A 21,670-nucleotide genomic window follows, 5' to 3' on the forward strand; every position below is an offset into this window, starting at 1 on the left:
TGGGGGGTGGGGGCTCTCCTCAGTCCTGGCTGTGTCCAGTATGGCATCAGATTTATGTCAAAAGTCGCGAGTGCAGAAAACATTCTGTTTGGCAGTTTGGCCAGAGGCTTGTTATTTCACATTTACATTTATTCATTTATCATACGCTTTCATCCAAAGTGACATACAAAAGTACAAATAGTGGGCAAACAGGCACAAGGGCAAGATGTGTACGGGTAATACAATGCAGATAGCATTGAAGCTGAGCGCAAGGTCAGTGTAGCGAGACAGAACTAATCTGATCTGAGGTTACATATATCAAATACAGCCACTGGGACAATAAAGTGCTGCTATACTGCCTAGGCAAAACGTGCTACAAATACAATGTAAGAGATAGTGCTACAAGTACAAGCCAAGATTCTTAGATTTACAAGGTCAAATGGCAAGGGTGTCAGTCCAAGTAGAGTCTGAAGAGGTGTGTCTTCAGCCCACGTCTGAAATTTCAAACAACTGAGTCCTGTCAACAAGTTAGGAGTTTAAGACACAGTGGACGGAACAATGGCAGCAACACCTGAAGATTTATATGTAAGTAATATTGACAGATGGCTTCATCTAACAACCCAGCAATTTACTTACTGTGAAATTTGGAACATGTAAGCAGCTAACGTTAGCCAATTAATGTTAGCTATGCTTCCTCTATCATTCAGCCGATTGCATGCAATAGACCAAATGTTAAGTAACGTTAAAGTAAGTAAATTGCTGGGTTGTTACATTATGTTGTAGGCTACGTATTACAGTAATGGTTGGGTAGTATGTTCGAAGTTAGTGCATACTGAGTATTCGGATGCAGCCAGAAACTCGCCGCAATACTCCTGGTCGCCGATTTTTCCTGGAGCTACCTAAAAATGCACACGAAGACAAACTCGCATCCAAGCACGCCAAAAGGAAAAAAGGAAAGAAAAACCAATCAAAATAAAGGAATGAAGGAATCAACAGAAGAAAGAATTATGATTTTAGGCCATGCAATTCAAAAGATATGTGACACGAAAACGCTTGGGCACCCTCAGGGCATTGTCGAAAACACAGGCACCAAATTTGGTGTCGGTACACAAAGGCATTGCGTAGATATGGCCTCACTACCTGATTGGCATCTTTGTTGTTGACTTTGTTAGTGCATTACACCCGAGTGCTTTCTATAAACAAAAAAACATGTATAACTTTTGTGTGGCATGCTCTCAATATGCTCTGACTCAATTTTCGTGAATATTGGAGAAAATTTGTGGGAGGAGTAGTGAAAAGACGGTTTTCATTAACATTCAAAATGACAGAAAACCAAATATGGTGGAAATGAAAATTTTACATCTGTTCAACTTGACATGACTCAAGGAATCAAAAGAAAGAAGAATCATAATTCTAAGCTAAAGACATCAAAAGTTATGAGCAGCAATTCAATTGTTTTGGTTATAGCGCCACTTAGTGGTGAAATGACACAGAACGTCTTGGACACTCTCAGGACTGTGTAGGATATCCATATACCAAGTTTGGTGTGAAGACACAAAAGCATTGCTGAGATATGACCTCACTACCTGTTTGGCGTCTTCGCTGTTGACTTTGTTACCACATTACTCGCAAATGCTACCCATAAACATAAAATCATGGATAAATTTTGTTTGGCACTGCCTCAATATGCTCTGACTCAATTTTTGAGAAGATTGGAGAAAATTTGTGGGAGGAGTAGCAAAAAGACTGTTTTCATTAACATTCAAAATGACAGACAACCAAATATGGTGGAAACTTCTTGGACACTCTCAGGACTGTGTAGGATGTCCATATACCAAGTTGGTATGACACAAAAGCATTGCCACCTCACTTCCTGTTTGGTGTCTTTGCTGTCAAACTCATTTGCATATTATGGGCGAACGCTTTGGAATATCTAAAATAGTCAGATAACTTTTGTGAGGCATGGTCTGAAGATGATATGTACCAAATTTGGTAAAGATTGGACAAAATTTGTAGGAGTAGTAGCAAAAAAAGCAGTTTTTGTAAAAATTCAAAATGGCGGAAAATCTAATATGGTGGACTTTGACAGCAATGGATGTGTTGGACTCGGACTCCAACACATCAAAATTCTAACAGGGTCAGGAGTTATGGCCAAAAATGTCAGCTGAACTTTGACCTAATGGTGGCGCTAGAGGGCTTGATTGACTGACCCCAAAATTGGTGAGTGGACAGCTGGGACTGTCCTCTGTGAGTGTGCCAAATTTCATAAAAAGCGTACGAACGGATCTATGGGCTGCCATAGACTCCCATGGCAGATGTATAATAATAATAAGAAAACTAACAATTACAATAGGGTTCCAGCACCTTCGGTGCTTGGCCCCTAATTACAATAGGGTTCCAGCACCTTCGGTGTGTGGCCATTCTAAAACCCCCGTGCACTCAGCCTCCATCAGCATCTCTCAAATTAAAAGCTTTAATTTAAATTTAAATTAAAGTTAATTTTTTTCATGCACAACTGTCTCTAGAGTGTATAGAGAATGGTGCAAAAAACATCCAGTAAGCGGCAATTCTGTGGGTGAAAACGCTTTGTTAATGACAAAGGTCAGAGGGGAATGGCCAGACTGGTCCAAGCTTACAGGAAGATGACAGTAACCCAAGTAACCACACATTACAACAGTGCTATGCATAAAAGCATTTCTGAACATACAACACATTGGGATGGATGGGCTACAGCAGCAGAAGATGTTTTGGTGAAATGATGTCATCAGTGATGTTCCAGAAGCCTCGTTTAACCGCTGCTTCAAGAAAAGTTTCAAGTTTGGCACAACGTTTCGACTGTTTCTCTCAAATGCATGGGTTGTTGTCAGTGTTTGAGGTAGTTGGAGATTCTGAGTTGCGATTTTGTGATAATACTATATTGATTGAGATGGAGCCAGCAACGTGTAGACAACTCTGATTTGATTTCTCCAGCTTGTAAGCTATGATTTCCATGAAATATAACATAAGCCTAATTATTATGTTTCGTGTTGTCACGGACCATTTTGCAACATGTTTTCCACTCTGTCCACTTTAAAGAACCTTAAATATCAGAATGGCTTACACTACCCAGATAAACACTGATAAGATGATTTATATTCAGTGTGCAAAATATCAACATTTAGGTTTCAAAATATGGGGGGGGGGGGGGGGTGGTTGTGGATAGTAAATAAATAATTATTTGAAAAAAATATGTGCTTAGTCCCTACTGGAAGTAAATAAATAAATTGTTTTATTCACTGAAGTCTTGTCACTGAATCATTGGATGAAGAATGTACTTTATTTTATGAAAACCTGCACACGTCTTTTGACCACAACTTTTGAATCATTGCAATGAAAAGCAAATACGTTATTTTGTGTTTATTTTTCATACTAAGTGGGATGTAAAGTGGGATGTTATGTCAGCCCTATGTTGGAGAAATTTGCTGTGATTTCAAAACCGGATAACTTGCCAACGCTTTGTCGCACAGAGAAACTAGTACCATCGGAAAGGGTAAGGTCTGCTGTTTATTTTGATATGCAGTACGTTGTGAAGCGTGAGGGACTTTGTGACTTATTCAGCTGAGAAGCAGGAGTGTGAACATGGGTGAAGAAATCAGTAAAGATATTACTTTGCAGAAGTTTGATTTGTCTTCATAACATGATTACTTCGGTATGTACAAATATGTGACTAGCATCATTACAAAGCTCCGGTTCCGCTCTTTCATGTGATATTTGCTCCATTTCTATTAGAACTATTTCTTTATTTGACTTGACTTTCATGTGTAGGCCTATGCATGTTAATAGGCTGTCACCGCGCCTAGAATTTTTCTCGTATCGTACCAGCAGGTGTCCCTAGAGTGCATTTGAAGCCTCGAGAAATGAACTACGTTTCAACACATCTGGCTGGAAAGTTTCAAGGCTTCATGAAGCTTCATCTCGCCATCACTACTCCAATGGCCTCCACAGTCACCAGATCTCAATCCAATAGAGCACCTTTGGGATGTGGTGGAACGGGACATTCACAGAATGAATGTGCAGCTGACAAATCTGCAGCAGCTGTGTGATGCTATCATGCCAGCGTGGAGCAGAACCTCTAAAGAATGTTTCCAGCACCTTGTTGAATCCATGCCATGAAGATTTCAGGCCGTTCTGGGAGCAAAAGGGGGTCCTACCCAGTATTAGAGAGGTATACCTAATAAAGTGGTCATTGAGTGTATAGACACTAGACTTTAAATTGACCAGGATAACAAATTCAAACACAGCCTTTTTATTTGTATGAAGTAATTGTATTCTTTGTGCTTTTCTGTTTTCGTGGGGAGGTGGGCGATATCTCATCTTAATTTTGTTTTTTCCTATGTTTTGACGTTGCACACCAGAATGTCTGCATCAACTTTTAAGGTTTGTCTGTCAATGTCATAAATGGTAGTTTATGGGACCTTTACCTAATTTCTGGGAAGTTGTCTCCATGCTCTGTTAGCTTGAAATGACTATTGGTGTGCCCTGTGTCATTTTAGCCATCTCACCTTGATGGCTAAAGACTGGAATGACCTTCAACTACACGGGCATGTCCAACTGGCTAATTGTCAGTTTAAGGGTGGACTTGAATGCAGCCCTGAAATGACCTACTTTCAAATAAACCTCACAGTGGCCCACCTGGTTGTCAAACTATTGGGGTTAGCAGCCCTGCTCCTTCCTATGACCCCACCTCCCCCAAAATGAGCTTTTGGAGCCACTGTCTGAGCTGCACTTTTGGTGCTGTGGCCATTAGCACAAAGGTAGAGTACTGCTTTAAACTCGCTCTGTGTTTGAAATGGACAATTCTGTGGAAAATGTCAACTGCAATCTGAAAATGAAGCTTTTAAGGGAAATAGGCTGTGCTCACAAATCACACTCCAAATTCTGGTAGATGGCCTTTGCTGGACAGAAAGACTGCCTGGCCATCCACTTCCATTTGGTCAGACCTGTTCAGAGAATAGCCCTTTTGCCGCTGAAACACATTTAATGGAAACTGATTCATTTCATTGCTTTAATCAATAAATACAGATCTTTCCACTCTTAATGAGAAAACACTGGATGTGGAATATACATGGTTCTTTTAAAAATAATAAAATAAAAATTCAATTAAGTGTTCAAAATATTAGTACCACACCAAGCTGACTGTGTTGACTAATTATTTTCCCAACAAGCACTATCCTATAAGCTGCATTGACAGATGAATGTAAAATGAGTCAGATAACCCCAAATCGCAGCAGTGCAACACTGTAGCTTTAACGCCGTCCTCTGTATTATCGGTGGAAGACAAATCACATTGAAACATCCGCCGTTTCTCTTTTGTCAGTATTTTGGCGCAGAGGGACGCTTTTCAGTGTTCAGCGGACAAGCCAAGTCTCGCTCCATTAGCTAACCCTACAGGAAAGCTGAGAGGCGATGGCTAACAATACTACTTGTAAATATTTTGTTGCTCTTATTTTTTTTTAGCATCAAGACGGGAACCGAGAGATCAGAGGAGGGCATTGATGTGAAAAGCTAGATGGAAATGACATTTTTTCACTGTAGCGGTGCTAGTAGTTAATCTCTTCATGTCCACTAGCTACAATGGGTTTGTGCTGTGTACGTAGACAGCGCTGAAGAACGAGATATTACAAATGGCCAAAGTGACTATACGTATTCTCCGTAAGAATTGATCGCAAACACGTCCTGAATGATATTTTGTTTGCAGAGGTGAATTTTCCTCATGATTTTGGATCCTAGAGGTGCGCCGATATCTGCAGTTCCGACACAGCAGAATCTACAAATCGTGTGAAGTAAGAGGGGTGTGGACTATCTCGTCACACAGAACATAATGCTGTGCAAAATTGTCTTTGATGTCATCCTACAAAAACAACAACAAACTTTCAACTGCGATTTGTACGATGGACTTTATAAATAAAACGTTTGCTAACGACGCCATAAACGCGGTTTATACATTCAGGAGATGAACTAACACTGGCTGTCTGTTAAAAACTACTTACGCATTGCATATGCTGTGAAATAAATAAATAGCATTGCCTAAAGCCGTTTTTGCATTTAGGTCTGGACTTCGATTCTTCTGGAAATCTGGAAGTTCGGATGCAAGTAAACAACTGGTGTGAGCTAGTTTAGCCACATCATCCTGACGTTTACTTGCTATTCATGCTGAAGCCGGTCCTGCGTACTCAAGCTCCTGACTCCCACACAAAAAAGGAATCGATGTGCTGACGGTGCAGACGGACAGCAAGCTGTCTAGTTTGAACATTAAGGTAGTCCTCAGTACCGCAAACGGCCGGGTTTCTGAATGACTGGAAAGACAACTCCAGCTACATCACATGCAAGGCCTGTTCACTTTAATCCGGAGCTGGGGCTACAAGTTTTTCCTCCAAATATCTGGGAACATCGGACGATTTGCAACAATCCCGGCTGAGTGGAGATTCCCTTGAGAAAGTAGCGTAAGGAAAATACGCAAGGTAGGTTTTTTTGACGTGAGGAGCGGATGCCATTGCAGTCTTCCCCTTCTTCGCCACCCCCCAGTCGGTAGAGTTTACGCAAATTACGCAGAGAGGGTGGAGCATTGTCCGACGTACGCGTTGACGCAGAGGGATTTTTACGTCCGGTCGGTGTTTCCCCCCCGCCCATCCAGCGGCTACAACGATGGGTAGGAAGCGGTGTGTCGGCGCAGATTGTTCAAAGATGGCGGCCGGGTGCTGCGGGGTGAAGAAACAGAAGCTGTCGGGGTCCCCCGGGTCGGGGGGCCCCGGCGGGGCGGGGAGCGGGGTGGCAGGGACTGGGCACTGCGGATCGGACTTGGGGATCGCTTCCTCCTCGACTGTGGCAGCAGCAGGGAGCGTGAATCGGGCGAACGGCCTCGGGGGTCCTGGGGGTAGCAGTGGCAGCAACACCAGCGCGCTGTCCCCAACTCCTGGAGGCTACAACTCCACCGCCCTCTCGCCGAATCTCAGCCCCGGCCCGGGCTCTGGCAGCGGGGGCAGGAAGATGGTGGTGTCGGCGGAGATGTGTTGCTTTTGTTTCGACGTGCTTTATTGCCATCTGTACGGATACCAGCCCCCTCGAACACCCAGGTTTACAAACGACCCTTAGTAAGTAAATATCTGGCTGTGCTAGCCTTCCAACCCATATGAACAGGCTAGCTGACAAAGCCAACAATGTGTGACTTTTGCCTTTGTCATGTGGCAGTCGTTTATAAACCAATGTTTGTTGTGGAAGAAACTTAACTACCTGTTCTAGCTGTCTAAAATAATTGCTTATGTTGTTTGTCGGAATGCTAGCTACCATTAGCGTGTGTAGTGATAGCTAGCTAGCCAGGTAGTATCTATTCAAGATAGCTATACTTGGTAGGTAACGTTGACATCTGTATATTTTTCATTCCTACAGTTACCGTCATCACATTTCTCGGGAAGCTAACTTAGACTGCTGATGTCTGTTTACAGAAATACTCATTAAAGTTCATTCAGACTTTGGCTTGGTGCATGGAAAGAGAACAAAACATTCTTGTTAGGTAACGTTAGTTGGCTAATCAACAAATTAACGTTAGGCATCTGCAGAACTGATTTGTTTCTTAATGTTATGTTGGTTCCTTCGAAACAAAGACCGCTAGCATGGGAAGCTAGCAACAATCATACTGGGACTGTAAGCAATAGATTTAAAGTTGTATTGCTTTGTGGCACTTGAAGGCTAACATTGTTTCTTTTTGGGTAAAAAAGTGCTCATGCTAGCTCGGTTATGCTGGATGGGTACTTTTAGATTGTTTCAGCCAGACTTAATGGGACCTTGCTTACAATCCCCACCACGTTATGACCGTAAAATTATCTAGTTAGCTAGCTAGCTATTTTTTAGCTTTTTTAGCTATATTTTATTAGCTATTTTTTAACTAACGTTAGCGATATTGTCGAGCGCAAGGGATTATTGACTATCATGTTAACCGTTAATTAGCCAACGCTAGCTGCTTTCAGTTCCTGAAGTCTGGAAGACAGTCTTTCTTGGTTGATGTAGAAGTCTTTCGCCGGTGTAACTTAGCTGGTCCATTTAAGTGAAGGCTATATTAAGCGGTGCCAGTCATTGTAAAATCTCCGTGTTATGTTGAGATAATACAAAGGTATCAGTGTATCTCGGAAAGATACCAATGTCCGAATCCAAAATTATGTTCAATTCTTTCAATTCTGAAAACAAATAGGTTTCCACATTAAACGTAACTTGGGGTTCTCAGTTGTTTTCATCCCGAGTCATAATATGGCAAACTACTCCCACTATGTAACACTCACAGAGGGTCTTTATTTGTAGGCTCTGTTTCGCCTATGTGTGTGTGACTTTGACAAACGTTTAATCTGTGTTAAACGGCTAACCTTTGAAACAGATCATGTGCAAAACGTACGGTGTATTAAGCGTGGTCATTGAAACAGCCGTGACATATTGCTGTGCTCAGTCGTTCTCCACCTGTGGTCACTTGTGGTGACTCCATGTAGAGACGGAGCGCATTTAGGCCACGCCCACGCCGTGGGGGAAAACAACGCTGCACTTTCCATTGATTTGCATTGCACAGTTCTCTTTATAGTCTTAAAACTAAAATCGCAACCATCCCAAAAAGCTGTTGCGTGGTGGGATGCATGGCAAATTAGATAACTAACCCTGATTTAAGCTTTTACAGGATTCCAAGACGCAAAACGGAGCCAAAAAGATGTCATAGTTGGCTTAAAGTTATTAACAGACAGGAGGGCTCCCTAGCCACGGGATACAACAAGCCACAGTGGCTGGTAGCTAAATGTTAATGTCAGACCCTGATTACAATGTTATTCTCCACATGCACTTTCCAGAAGGCTTTATTAAAAGTGACTAATGGGTGAGGATAAGCCATTTAGTCCCTGCAAAGATCTACCATAGATTGAGTAGGCTATCTTGCTAGCTAACCTAGAGCAAGTTACCATGGCTATATAGCTAACTAACTAGCTAAACTAATGTATCTGAGGAATTGGAATCAATTACAAATACAAATTTTAACAACAAATTCTCATATTAGAGAATTACTTTTTGACCTACCTGACACAAAATGTCCGCTGCACACATGGACGTGAATAGTATCGGGATCCCATAAGGTCCCTGTGGCTGGGGAGCCCTGCTGTCTGTTAATAGTGTTAAGCTTAAGGTGCTAAGGTTGCTATCCCTAATAAACATTCAATATGTAATACTAGGCCTACAGTTAGACTTGAGCATTTGATCTTACATGACAGCATGGCAAGTTCATACGACATTGATTCAGATTGATACAGAACAAGGAGGGTCATGGTGATAGTTGTGCTAATAATATGTAGCTAGTAACAGTAGGCTATAGACTTGAGCATTTTGATCACAGCATTAACTAACGTTAGCTATCTAGATGACAAGATTGACTAGCTTAGCCTACCTGGTGATTCGATCAGGTAATGGTACAAGTCAAAACAAGGGATGGCTGGCCACTCTCTGGGGTCATTTTTCCACGCTGATTTGGGATAGAAAAGAGATACTGAGGGAGTCCAATGAGACTTAGTTTCTCTATATATCTGGCCCTTTCCCAGGCAGAAGGGTACTGAAATAGCCTGGTGTTGACATTTTATGTTAAAGCTGTTTCAAGACACGGTGCCCTGCAATTTCCCATTCACTTCCTTTCAACTTCGCGGAATGTTTTCCCCCACAAGGGGCATGGTTTTCCCTCCAATGACACATTGCGCTCTGTCTCGATTGGTTCTTTGTTTTAAACGTGTTAAACTCAGGTTTGAAGCAAATGTTTACGTTTGCACCAAAAACAGGTAGAGTCAGTAAAGCATAGGCTGTAGAGCCGCCTCTGTTCTAGGTCGATGGGGCCATACATTACTTTGAGAGACAGGGTTAGGCAAGATGACGACTGTTTAATCTCACTGTGAAACCAATTGGTTCTAATTTTATTTACTCTTTGTAGCCTAACAGGAAAATGGAGTCACTTAAAATTCTGTTTATTGTGTTTTCTGTTCTGAAGTGATAACAGCAGTCAGGTTAATGCAGATGTAGGTGAAGTAGTATTGTGTTTGAATTATGTTTTGACGGTTGACAATATTCTAGGGAATTTGTCATTGTTTTTCCAGACAGGACATGCTCACCTTAACATGACTCCTCCCCATGACTCCAGCTTTTGTTTATGTACTTAAAGCTGCTTGCAGAAGGTTAAGTGAATTGCTGCATCAAATCCTGTGAGAGATTATGAAGGCTGCCAACAGTAACTACAGTAATATGCGTGGTGGAGTTTGTCATTTAATGTGACATTTTTCTGCACTGAAGCCTAACTTCATAAAATAAGTCAGTCCACACATGGTTTGTCCCAGCCAATAAACTAATGTTTGCACAACCAAAACAAACAAAACACTAATGCTTTGCAGAATGCTTTAACAAAGGTGTGATGTGTAGATTTGACGGCACCACTATGAGACTCCCTGCTAGAAGTCACATTGGTTTCAAAGTTCATTGTCTTCTTTTAGACCATTCTCTTTATTTCCCTTTATTTTGAGTATATCTTGATATTTTGGAATCTCCTCTAAAGCACTTCATAAATGCTTGATTTAACCCTTTGATGCATACAATCACACCAGTATGATGATTCTAGTAGTCCCTGAAACATATTAGGGCTGGGCAATTAATCAAATTTTATTTTCAATTACAATTTTGGTTTCCAACTATTAGGAAAACAAGATAATTGAGAAAATTATTGTGCTGCATTATTTATTGAAATGTATGTGTGTATGTATATACACAAACATATATAATATGTTATTTTTTTTACATTTATTTTTATTATGTTTTTCAGTTGAATTATATTTAATGTTCAAGAAAATCCACTGTTAACCCTTTCGCACGTAACTTACTTTTATGCTATGTAGCGCATGTGTTACGTTATATGGTTTATGTTTTCACTAGTGTTATTAATCTAGTGTTCTAATCGCACTGATTTTAGCATACGCATTAAACGGCCAGACGAACCAGTGTGACCATACGTGTGAAAGGGTTAAAAGTTCAAAAAATGCATATTTCCAAAGTCAATGAGTAATCCTGTTAAATAATCGTGATCTCAGTATTAACCAAAATAATCGTGATTATGATTTTTGTCATAATCGAGCAGCCCTACAACATATGTCTGCATTAAAACATTCTTGTTTATGTTCATTAGTGGTTTCTATTGAAACAATTTTAAACTTGCATTCAAAAAGGGGGAAATCACAACCAAGTTAAATTAAACAAAACAGTATCTATTCAAACCAGGTAATGTTTTTGCTGCATATTTTGCAGATAACCATTGTTTGTTCAACGAAGAAGACCTTGCGATACCCAAACCACTGCCAGACGATGGATCCAATGCTGTTTCTTTTCGGAACCAATTCGTCTGCCTCCATCTTCTATTACCGTTTCTGAACTCAACACGTATAAACTCGCTTTGGCGCTTCACTTCTTTCACTCTCTGCAGGTTCTTTCCCTGTTCCCTCCAGATACAAAAGCACACATCTCACCTATATACATCACACACACTCACCCAGGAGAGTGGTCTGGATGGGCGGGTGAGTGTGTGTAACATAGGCTATGTATGTGAGTTTTTTTCTTTTTGTGTCTGAGAGGGAGAGAACGAGAGAAGTGAAACACCAAAGCAAACATGCTGGCGGCTTAAAAAATTAGTCTACATGACAATTTGTGCTCAATCTTCGTGATATAGTCATTTACTACACCCCACATAGAACAAGCTGCGATACATTGAGTATATTCAATATATCGCCCACCCCTAGCTCAGTCCTACTGTTGGTATTGTTAAAGTCTTTGTTTTGATGTAAGTTCATATATTCATAAGGAAATGATTGCACACTTGCTATTTATTCTGTTAAATGTTTTTTCTCTCAGTCTGTCGACAGTGTGGAATTTGGAGGCTATCATGTAAAAATGTTGTTCAATGGGCAGTCTTCTGCCTACTCTGAATTCGGTGCCTTTGAGTACTTGTAATCAGTACTGTAACTAGGGGTGGACGGTATAAACGGTATAGAAAGTACACTGGTATGAATTTGCCCTACGGTATGGATTTTGACTTTTGACAACACTACCGTGCTGACCGGTAGAGCCCTCACAGATCTAGGTGTAACTTCATCGAAAAGACACAATACTAAGCTTTATCTACATATACAAATCTTTGCTGACCTGACAGTGATCAATCTTTTCTGAAGCATTAAAATATTGTTGTCGAGGACACCGTGAGTTTGGGAGTTTTGGGGGTATTTTGTCACGTTTATAAATGTATATTTTGGTGTTAATCTAATGTTGGCTTGTGTGTAGACTAAAGTTGAATGTGCGCGCATCCGTAGGACTATATTAATTATCGTCTCCAATTCTTTCGATATATATATATATATATATATCTCCATACATCTCCATACAAGTAGATTGTATGCCTATACAAATCAGTTATCACCTGGTAGCGCGATTCCTAAATCCCGTAACACCCCCCTCCCCTCGCTTTTTTCTCTTCGAATTTACACTGATCTCATACATGGCCTCTCTGGAATCCAACGGACAGAAATCCGGCGTAGCAACGGAGAACTTTAATCCCTGAGTCAGTTTTTATTTTTTTATTTTTTCATTTTGTGCAGTTTGATTTTATTTATTTCATGAAAAAGTGTCTTTCAGAGATGAAAGTTACTTGAGAAAAGGTTTTGTATTTTTTTCTATTCATTATTGCAGTTTTGCACAATAAATGTTCTTAAAATACCTCTTTACTATGTGAAATATGTCCTAGTAATGCAGTTAAAAGTACAGTAATAGCTGCCATGCAGTTGCCATACCAGTGCTTTACCCCTTCAGAAGCATTTATATTGAAATTTTAAGAAAAACAAATTTACTGTGATATATACTGTTACCGTCTGTGCTTAAAATTTGTCCGTGATATAAATTTTAGGCCATACCACCCAGCCCTAACTGTAACCTGTTTCTTTAATGTATTTTAGTTGTGTAGCATGTCTGACGAGAACGGATGAAGCATTTTTGTTACTCTTTGTACTTTATATTTTATTTCAAGCAGTCTTAAGCTTAAAATTATGTTTTTATTATCCAATTACTGATGTAAGTGGAATGCATAGATGGTCAAGCTGGTTAATACCACTCAGTTACACATTTTATGCATGATCTGTTCCCTCACAAATATAACGAAAAATGTAAATTGGAGCAGACCATATAAAGAAAATGAATCAATGTGCTAAAGTGGAGGGTAATTGAGTATGAGTGTGCTTAGGCCTATTAATTTGAGGTTGAATCCATTAAAGCATGATTTGTAGTTGACATGCATGGTCTGGTGCCATGCTGACATTGCTGTATCTTTCTGCTGAAATTGCCACGTTTACATCTTTCACTGTAAGAACAGCGGTGGCACCAACACCGATTCACTTTAAACCATGTAGCATTACCTAAAAAGACATTAAATATTTGGGCTCTGTACTAATGTGCTAATTGGTAAGACTCAATTCAAAATTTAGGTGTACAGTGTGCTGTGAAAAACTGTTTTTTTACATTGGAAACTGCTCACATTAACATGAATTGTTCTTAACACATTTTTGTATTTTCTGGAAAAAGTTGAATTTACAGAACCTTATTTGTTATAAAACTATTTCTTGGATTTCACTTTATCAAACAGCGTTGTTGTAGAATATGTGTGTATGTTGATACATGTACACATTCTTTTTAATTGATTTTCTCAAAATCACAGCTGGTCTTATGTTGTTGATGTTCTGTTTTGTGTTCGGTTCCAAAAATTGGAAACCAAAGAAAAAAAATACAGACCGAGTTTTTAGCGTTTTTAGCTTCTATTGTCTGTTGATCAAGCTGCACTAAGCACAGTACACTGAGATGGCTTAGCTGAAATATTCAGCTGATACAAGGAAATGTCTGTATTCATACACATTTAACACATGTACACATATAACTGATTTTTTTGGCTCACAAAGTAATACTGAATGAATTGTTTTGAATTTGTAGTATTTAAACATGTAGGTTAAGGTTTGTGTTTAATTATTACACATTACATTATAAAATACATGGCTGAGGTAATAATGGTGTCTAATACCAAACTACTACCCTTGAAAATAATGGTGACACTATGTGTTTGTATGAAAGGTAGAAGACCAGTTACATGTAGTTATGCGTAGCTTGCTTGTATGTTTTTCAGGTGGTTTAAACATTGAAAAATTGCAACAAATGATTGGGCACTTACCACTCTTAACTCCTCTCTGGGAGTAAAATTTTGGATATTGAAGTGCTTGGAGCAAAATGCAACCTGTTATCATTTATTATCATACTGCATCAAATTCTGAGTCCTCATCCCAGTACCATCAACTGTTAATGTAGCCAGCAGAACTGTTTAAGCTTTAGCAAGCCACTAGCTGCAGCGATGTTATGTTGCTAGCAGGTGGCAGTTCAACAGTTGATCCCACTTGACAGTACATTCAACACAATGGTGAGTGATGCATGGCTTCAACAAAGTAAATGCGATATTTGGAGGATTGTGATTTTAAGCAAGGTAGTATTAACCAATATGTAATTTTTACACAACATAAAAATTGAAATCCATGAGGTAGTGATATGCTGCAGTGCAAACTATTGCATGTGGTGTTATGAGTGTGGAGTAGTCTTCTTTCCTGAAACAAATCGCTATAAATTTGCCATTTTATAGCAAAATCCCAGAAGCCTGTGCTTCTGAGACTAAGACAGACTAACACGATACTTCTACAAAGCTAATGTGGTGTATTAGATGGTGGCACTATGCCAGGTTGTTTATGGTTTATAGGACTATAGCACGGTGGCAGGCTGTGTTTGATGTATTAGACTGTGGAACTGTGCCAAGCTGTGTGTGCTGGGCTAAAAAGGGTCTAAAATGTAAACTTGATCAGCTGTCCTTCACGTAGTAACTTTAATGCCCCCTGACAAGCCTGAATAAATCTTTTTGGATTTTTTTTCTTTGAGTGAGACTTGGTGATAGCGTTGTGATCTAGAGTGATGCTCACCAGACGCATCTCAAAACTTGCTAGTAGTAAATTTCGTTGCAAAACATTTTCATTGCTTACAGAAAATGTTCAGGCAAGACAACTGCGAATATGTTTCATAGTAATTAGCCCTTTGGTACATGTATATGTCACATGGCTATGGAATGGTGGTCATTGTGGCTAGGGGTGGGTGATCTTCCCAAAAAATCATATCACGATCTTTTTAACACACAATCATGATCCACGATCTGAATTGCGATCTTCCTCCCAATTTTGAAATGCACTGTCGAGAATATCCAGACTCGAATAAACCTATGGACTTATCTATTTGCACCATTTAAAACACAATATTACATTAACGACAACTGTTTTCAAAATGGTCATTAAAACCTGAGTTAAACTTTATTTTAAATATTAAACAAAGCTGTAATCAACAGTCAATACATAACACAACCGTTAAATAACACAGATTTTTCGAGTACTCAGAACTCGGGTAGAAAAAATTGTAGTAGTAAAATGTAAACAACACAGAAGTGCACTTTTCAAATTGACACTTTCACACTTGAACATTCTAAGAAAAATAAACATTCAGTTTCACAATTTCAACTTCAAGTTGTAATCAGCAGCCAATAGATAACATGATAACCATAAAATAACAGACTTTTCAATTACTCAGAACTCAAATAGAAAAAGTAGTTAGCCTAAATGTAAACAACACAATCACCGTGCTTTATTTGTGAAGCAATCATCTGTCGGCATTCGCTATACATAGGGGGACATATTTGTGACTTGGCAGATCATACCGTGCATCTAAAGTGTGCATCAGTGTCTTAAATCGCACATTGTCCACAGCTTTGAACGGCACCATATCCTTAGCTAGGTAGAATGTGACTGCCTCAGTCATCTCTTTCCATCGTTTGCTGCTTTTATCATATATTTTTCGACTGCTCTAATGTCTCGGTCAATGATAACTGTCTATGTTTCGGGACCTTGTGAGATATAGATGAGTGGGGTTGTATTGACCTGAGTGAAACACTCTTGACATGTTCCTTCTGATGTTTCCCTTTAAGGTGGTTGAATAGGTTTGTCGTACCAGCCATGCGTCTCTTAACGTCCACGATACCTGTGAAATAGGATGTTATGTGATTTGGACGTTGTGCGAACACCATACTATATACAGTATATGGTATACTATGTACTGTACCATTATACGCCTGGCAGCGCAGTCGCTTTATTTCCATAAAACATGAGATACACGTGTTGTGTGCGGGAAGCGTTGCCTTCACTACATCCAGTTACGTCCACTACGTCCCGTTCTGCGATTGGGATTTTTAAACTATATTATAACCTTATGGGACTACGGATGTATATGCGAACATACGTAGTCTGAATGGACGTTAAGCAGCGGATGATTGACCGTTGCCCAACAAAGTTTACAGATAACTTTGCTTTGAGATATATCTGACTGTGCATAGCTGAACCACTACCACACTACTGACATTGAGTCCTTTTTCGGCACCAGCCCCTCATCCGCCATGCTGCTAGCTCACCTTGAATTGTTTTTCAAATAAGTCACGCATGAAAGACACCCTAATGATAGAGACACGTGATATAAGTTGGCCAATCAGCACAGCCATCTAGTAGGCAATCATTCTGTTGATTTGTGAATGTGGCGTGGATCCACAATTGTTACTGGCCATCGACGTTTTATGTGAAGTTTGGAGACATTAGTACGAGGAAATAAAAGGTCACAATCTCTACGATTCGCTTGCAAAGTAGATCGTGGACGTCTTCAAGATCGATCACAATGTAAAATCGTCAGAATGCCCACCCCTAGTCCTGGCTTAGGTTAGCTTGGACAACACCCCTAACTAACTTGGTAACCATGAGCCATGTAATGTACTCACTGTCTCCTGGCTTGCTTTCTGGGAACAATACATGTACTCTGGCAACATCTACCTCTATGACAGGCAGCAGTGGTACTGTTACATTTACATTTACTGTTACTACATTTTAATTTTCCAAATGCAAAGCTAGAAGAATGGCGCATCATCTGATTATGATTTTTACTTGCTCTTCTTAAGTGGATCACTTTCAGACAACTGAGTGACACCTCGTCTTCTCAGATTTCTGTCTGTGCTTAAGTGTTTGAGAACTCATGGATATTAAACCATGTTTTTTGTGTTTCAGTGTTGGTTACCTTTTTGAAAAATGAGTCCTGGCTTTGATTCTATAGGAATTGTTTTTGCAAACTAGCACAAGGATGACAGCAGGGTGGGGTAGGTTCATTTATTTCAATCATTTATAAAAATAAAAATCATTTATTTTTAACTGATTGCATTTTTGCCGTAATTGTTGCAAATGAAGTTATAATGACATTAAATTTCTATATTTAGTGTTTCAAACCCCAGAATGGCTCGCTAACTTACCACAGCTCAGTCAGAATGAAAATGGCAAAACATTTTTTAAAAATTTAAATTTAAATTTTTAAATGTATTTATTTTACCACAAACGTTAATGTCTGTGTTCCTTATTAACATTTTAGTTGCCACTTTAGTTTCACTCTTTGAAAAAACCATCACAATGTGAATTAAATTTCTTCCTCCTAAATAGACACAGTGTACTTTTTCATCTCCATCTGTCAACAGCTGAATATGAATTAATTCTAGATACTTGGATTGTGTGAGTGAAACCCTTAGCGGATTCAAAAATAAATTATTACAAATTTCCCAGCCTGGCTGATGGTATCAGGAGCATGTGCATGGCACTGAGTCATCTTTGTCAAGCAGTGTTTCCTGAAAGAACAGTTTACCAGCAGACCATCTGCTTAGTGCATGCATCAGTCATGGAAGGAGGAGCCTTGCCTTTTGGTGTGAGTCACATCATCATGCTAAGGGAAGCATGAGGAAAACATGTTGTCTTCAGCAGTGTCTATGTTGTGCTTCCTCATGGCAGTGTTAGCTGTTAGCTTCAGTGTCATAGTAAGAGCTGTTCTTCTACAGTGTCTTGTGTAAAAGCTGCTCTTTATTGTGTGTGTAAGAGTTGTTCTTCACAGTACCTGTTAATGCCAATCCTTGCTGATCGGTAGTCACAGTCTGGGACAGCAAGGTGCCAAATTAGCCATATTATGTTATGTTTAGGATATCTTCTGTCTTTCTTTTCCTTTTCAACAAATCACAATTGATCCCCTGAAGGTGGTCAGTGTTTTGGAAGAGGAAATTTTTGCCATGAACTCTGCATTTGGAAAGACTGTTGGTTTGTCTTACTCAGTCTATTCTACTTCAGCAAGAAAAAAAATCTTAATTTTCAATACCGTGGCAAAGTGATGCCATTCCATTCAGTGAGTCACTCTGACCTACTTTCCAAATACTGAAAGGAAATGGATGAAAAATCATGTTCATGATGTTGGGGGCTGAATTTTGGCAGGAGCAAGCACAATAAGACTCCTTGTACAACCAGTCCTAACTACCTGCAATCATGGTGAAACAAGCATTATCTGTACGGCATTTCCTTTATGCCCGCTTGAAAGCCATTGCAGCAGAAAGGGATAATACTGCCCAAAGCTCCAGCATTTAATGTTTCCATCAGCTATATCAAGTGAAATGCTTCACATCTGTGTTTGGTTCATTGTTTGTCCCTGAATTTTTCCCTGATGGAGGAAAAGGGCTGGCAGTGTCCTCCCCCATTGCCTTTACATGGTGTATGAATAATTGGATCAGTTCTTTTGTTTTGCTCTGGGATGAGCTGTGAGGGGCGCTGTGCACACTGGGGGTTGTGGGCAGGGGGCCTAATCTACTACAGGGAGAGAGGAAAGCTACTTGCTACTACAGGGAGAGAGAAGCACTAACCTAATCGCACTATAGGGAAAGAGGAAACCTAGTCATTACTACACAGACAGAGGAATACCCGTGTAATTGTTCCTACAGGGAGAGAGGGTGGTAATCAAATCACACTACAGGGGAAGAGGGAGCCTAATCACTGCTACAAAAAGAAGGAGGACCTCTTTGCTGCTTAGGGTTGGGTATCGTTTGGGTTTTTTCCGATACCGGTGCTAAAGCGATACTTTTAAAACGGTACCGGTGCCTAAACAGAGCCTGAACCGATACTTGAAAAAAAGAGCACAAAACAATGGTCGATGACATTAAAGAATGGCTTATTGCTAAGGCAAATTTGAACTTGAAATTGAACTGTTAACAGTTTTAAGTATACTTAAATATATAAATATAAATAAATACAAAACACTTAAATGTTCGCATTGTTAGCATATGTTTTCACTCTTTATCTTTAGCCATGTGTTTCTATGTACCACATGGAAGCAGCATAGTGCTGTTGCTGTGATATCAACATCGAGTAGATACGAGTGGCCTTTTTTCCCCCGGAAGCATTTCACATGGCCTTGGAAAACTGGAGGTGTGCTCCCACATCAGGTATGACTAAAGGGAAAAAAAATACGGGAGGAAACCTAGCACCTTATTAACCCTTTCGCACGTAACTTATTTTTTATGCTATGTAACGCGCGTGTTACCTTACATGGTTCGTTGTGTTCTCATTATCGTTATTAAGCTTCTCATAGTTTTCAGTTGGCATTTGCTATATTTTTTTAGTTAAATCGCTGTTTCCTCGAAGCTAAAATTAGCTAGAATTTCTCCAATCTAGTGTTCTAATCGCACCGGTTTTAGCATACGCACTAAACGGCTAATCACACCAATGTGACCGTACGCGCGAAAGGGTTAAGTGACACCGAAATCTGCGTTGCGATTCGGTCCGGTAGATTCCAGTCGTATAGGAACTGGTGCCATATTGGCACCGGGTTTCGGTACCCAACCTTATTGCTGCTACAGGAGAAGGGGCCAAATCACTGCAGCTGGTGCCGAAGTAGTGACCAGACAGGGGAATGAGTTTCGCAAAGCTTCCCACTGCAGGCCTGTAGATTAGTGAGAACAGTCTGTCCCAGCAGCTCCGACTCCCTCCGTGTCACTTCCTCATACAGGAGAACATGCAGAGCTCAGCTTTCAGCTGCCCTCACACCAAGTGGAGGAGACGGAGTCTGCTGTAGTGACCTCACGTCAGTGCTGAAGCTCCAGAGCTTGGTATCAGAGTCCCAGAGGTTATCCTACTGCGAGCATCTGAGAGGGCTTCTGGGTCCTTCAGATCGGGCCATCGCTGTCAATTAGTCAGGAATACAGCAAGTAAAGAACAGGAATTGACTACTTCAAGGCTGGTTCAAGACCCCTGGAGGCATCCTTTTGTGCCTGTCTACAGGCAAATCCCAGGAATCAATGCTGTTGACTCTGTGGATGTCCTTTAGTTTGAACCAAACCCAGTCAACTTTGGCTGAGGTTCAAAATAATCCCTGCTCTTGGTAAATCCCCATGTTGACTGTTCAGAGCACGGAAGCCTACACTCACTCACTCAGTTCTCATCTAAATGTCCCACCTCAGAAGTGTGGCATAGTGGTAAGGAGCTAGGCTTATAAAGCGTACCATGAGATTCTGTATATGCGTATATGCGTACCATGAGTTTCCCGATTAGTGAGCACTCCACAACAGAGAAAAAAATGTGTATGTGTATATTTGTCATGGCAATAAAGCTCTTTGGAATTGAAATTTGAAATTGAAAATTGAGAGAGAGAGGCTGTATTTGAAACCGCCTACTGCATACTGTGTACTGTGTATACACAAGTATATACTGTATACTGCATGCTGTTTTCAATATAGTACCCAGTATGCGACCATTAATGATTACGTTTGTAGTATGTTACATTGTCACGTGAAATCATTGCTAGTTTAGAAACGTCCAGATTTCCTTGTGGTATTTTCCAGTTAGACGGCACTAGCATTCTCATGAGTGAAAAGTATTGACGAGTTCACAAAAATATTTGCGAGTTGAAGTATTTTCAGGTTTTCTCTTTTCAATGCCTTACCTTTCAGTGGTACAGGTACACACTGTGGCATGGAGGAGGAGAAGGGCTGCTACAAAAAAAAAAACATTTTGGCCGTGATATTTGAGTATGAATACAATGTAAGTAAACTTCAAATAGGTAGGCCAGATTTAATTATTCATTAATCAGTCAGTGGTGTTTTTCTCTCTCTCAGCTCTCTCTCAATGTGTGTGTGCGCGCGTGCGTGTGTGTACGTGCACGTGCGTGTGTGTATGTGCACGTGCGTGTTCAGGTTTCTGTACCCTAAGATGAAGTCCTGCAGGCGCCCCTGCTGCTGTTGAACCATTGAGCAAGGTGCTTAACCTGAATTGTCCATGTAAATGTCATGTAATAATGCCATGTCATGTAATGCTGTAATAATGGATAACACGTAAAAATTTGATTGCCTGCTAAGCAAAGTAATGTAATGTAATGAGAATCAGAGGTTTCTGTAGAAAATCTTAACCTGTATGCCACCCTTGTTCATCTGGGAGATGCAGTACATTGTTAAAGGGTGTCTTTGTGCCTTGCTTGTTTTCTAGTAGATTTATGGCTGCCCTTAGAATGGGAGCTGTGTTTTGCCAGGGGGTTCTTTCTGCAAGATTAAAAGCTATTAATCTTAAAAAGGGCAGAGCAGATCTCTTTTGGTTTTTCGGCCCCCGGACCAAGGTTTGGGTTTAATTTGTGCTGGAAAGCCTTAATGCCTGGCAGC

The 21,670-nt window shown here is 40.2% G+C and overlaps 1 protein-coding gene across 1 annotated transcript in view; it reads left to right on the forward strand.

Annotated features, from left to right (window-relative positions):
- Window positions 1-6,663: 6,663 nt before the first annotated feature.
- The window catches only part of LOC118791439 (AMME syndrome candidate gene 1 protein-like), a 42,007-nt gene continuing 27,000 nt past the window's right edge, over window positions 6,664-21,670 (forward strand). Inside the window, exon 1 of the mRNA XM_036548801.1 lies at window positions 6,664-7,109. Coding sequence (XP_036404694.1) covers window positions 6,664-7,109 — 446 coding nt within the window. The remainder of the gene's footprint in view (window positions 7,110-21,670) is intronic.

The sequence above is a fragment of the Megalops cyprinoides genome, chromosome 16 (genome assembly GCF_013368585.1).
Source record: "Megalops cyprinoides isolate fMegCyp1 chromosome 16, fMegCyp1.pri, whole genome shotgun sequence".
NCBI classification, from domain to species: Eukaryota; Metazoa; Chordata; class Actinopteri; order Elopiformes; family Megalopidae; genus Megalops; species Megalops cyprinoides.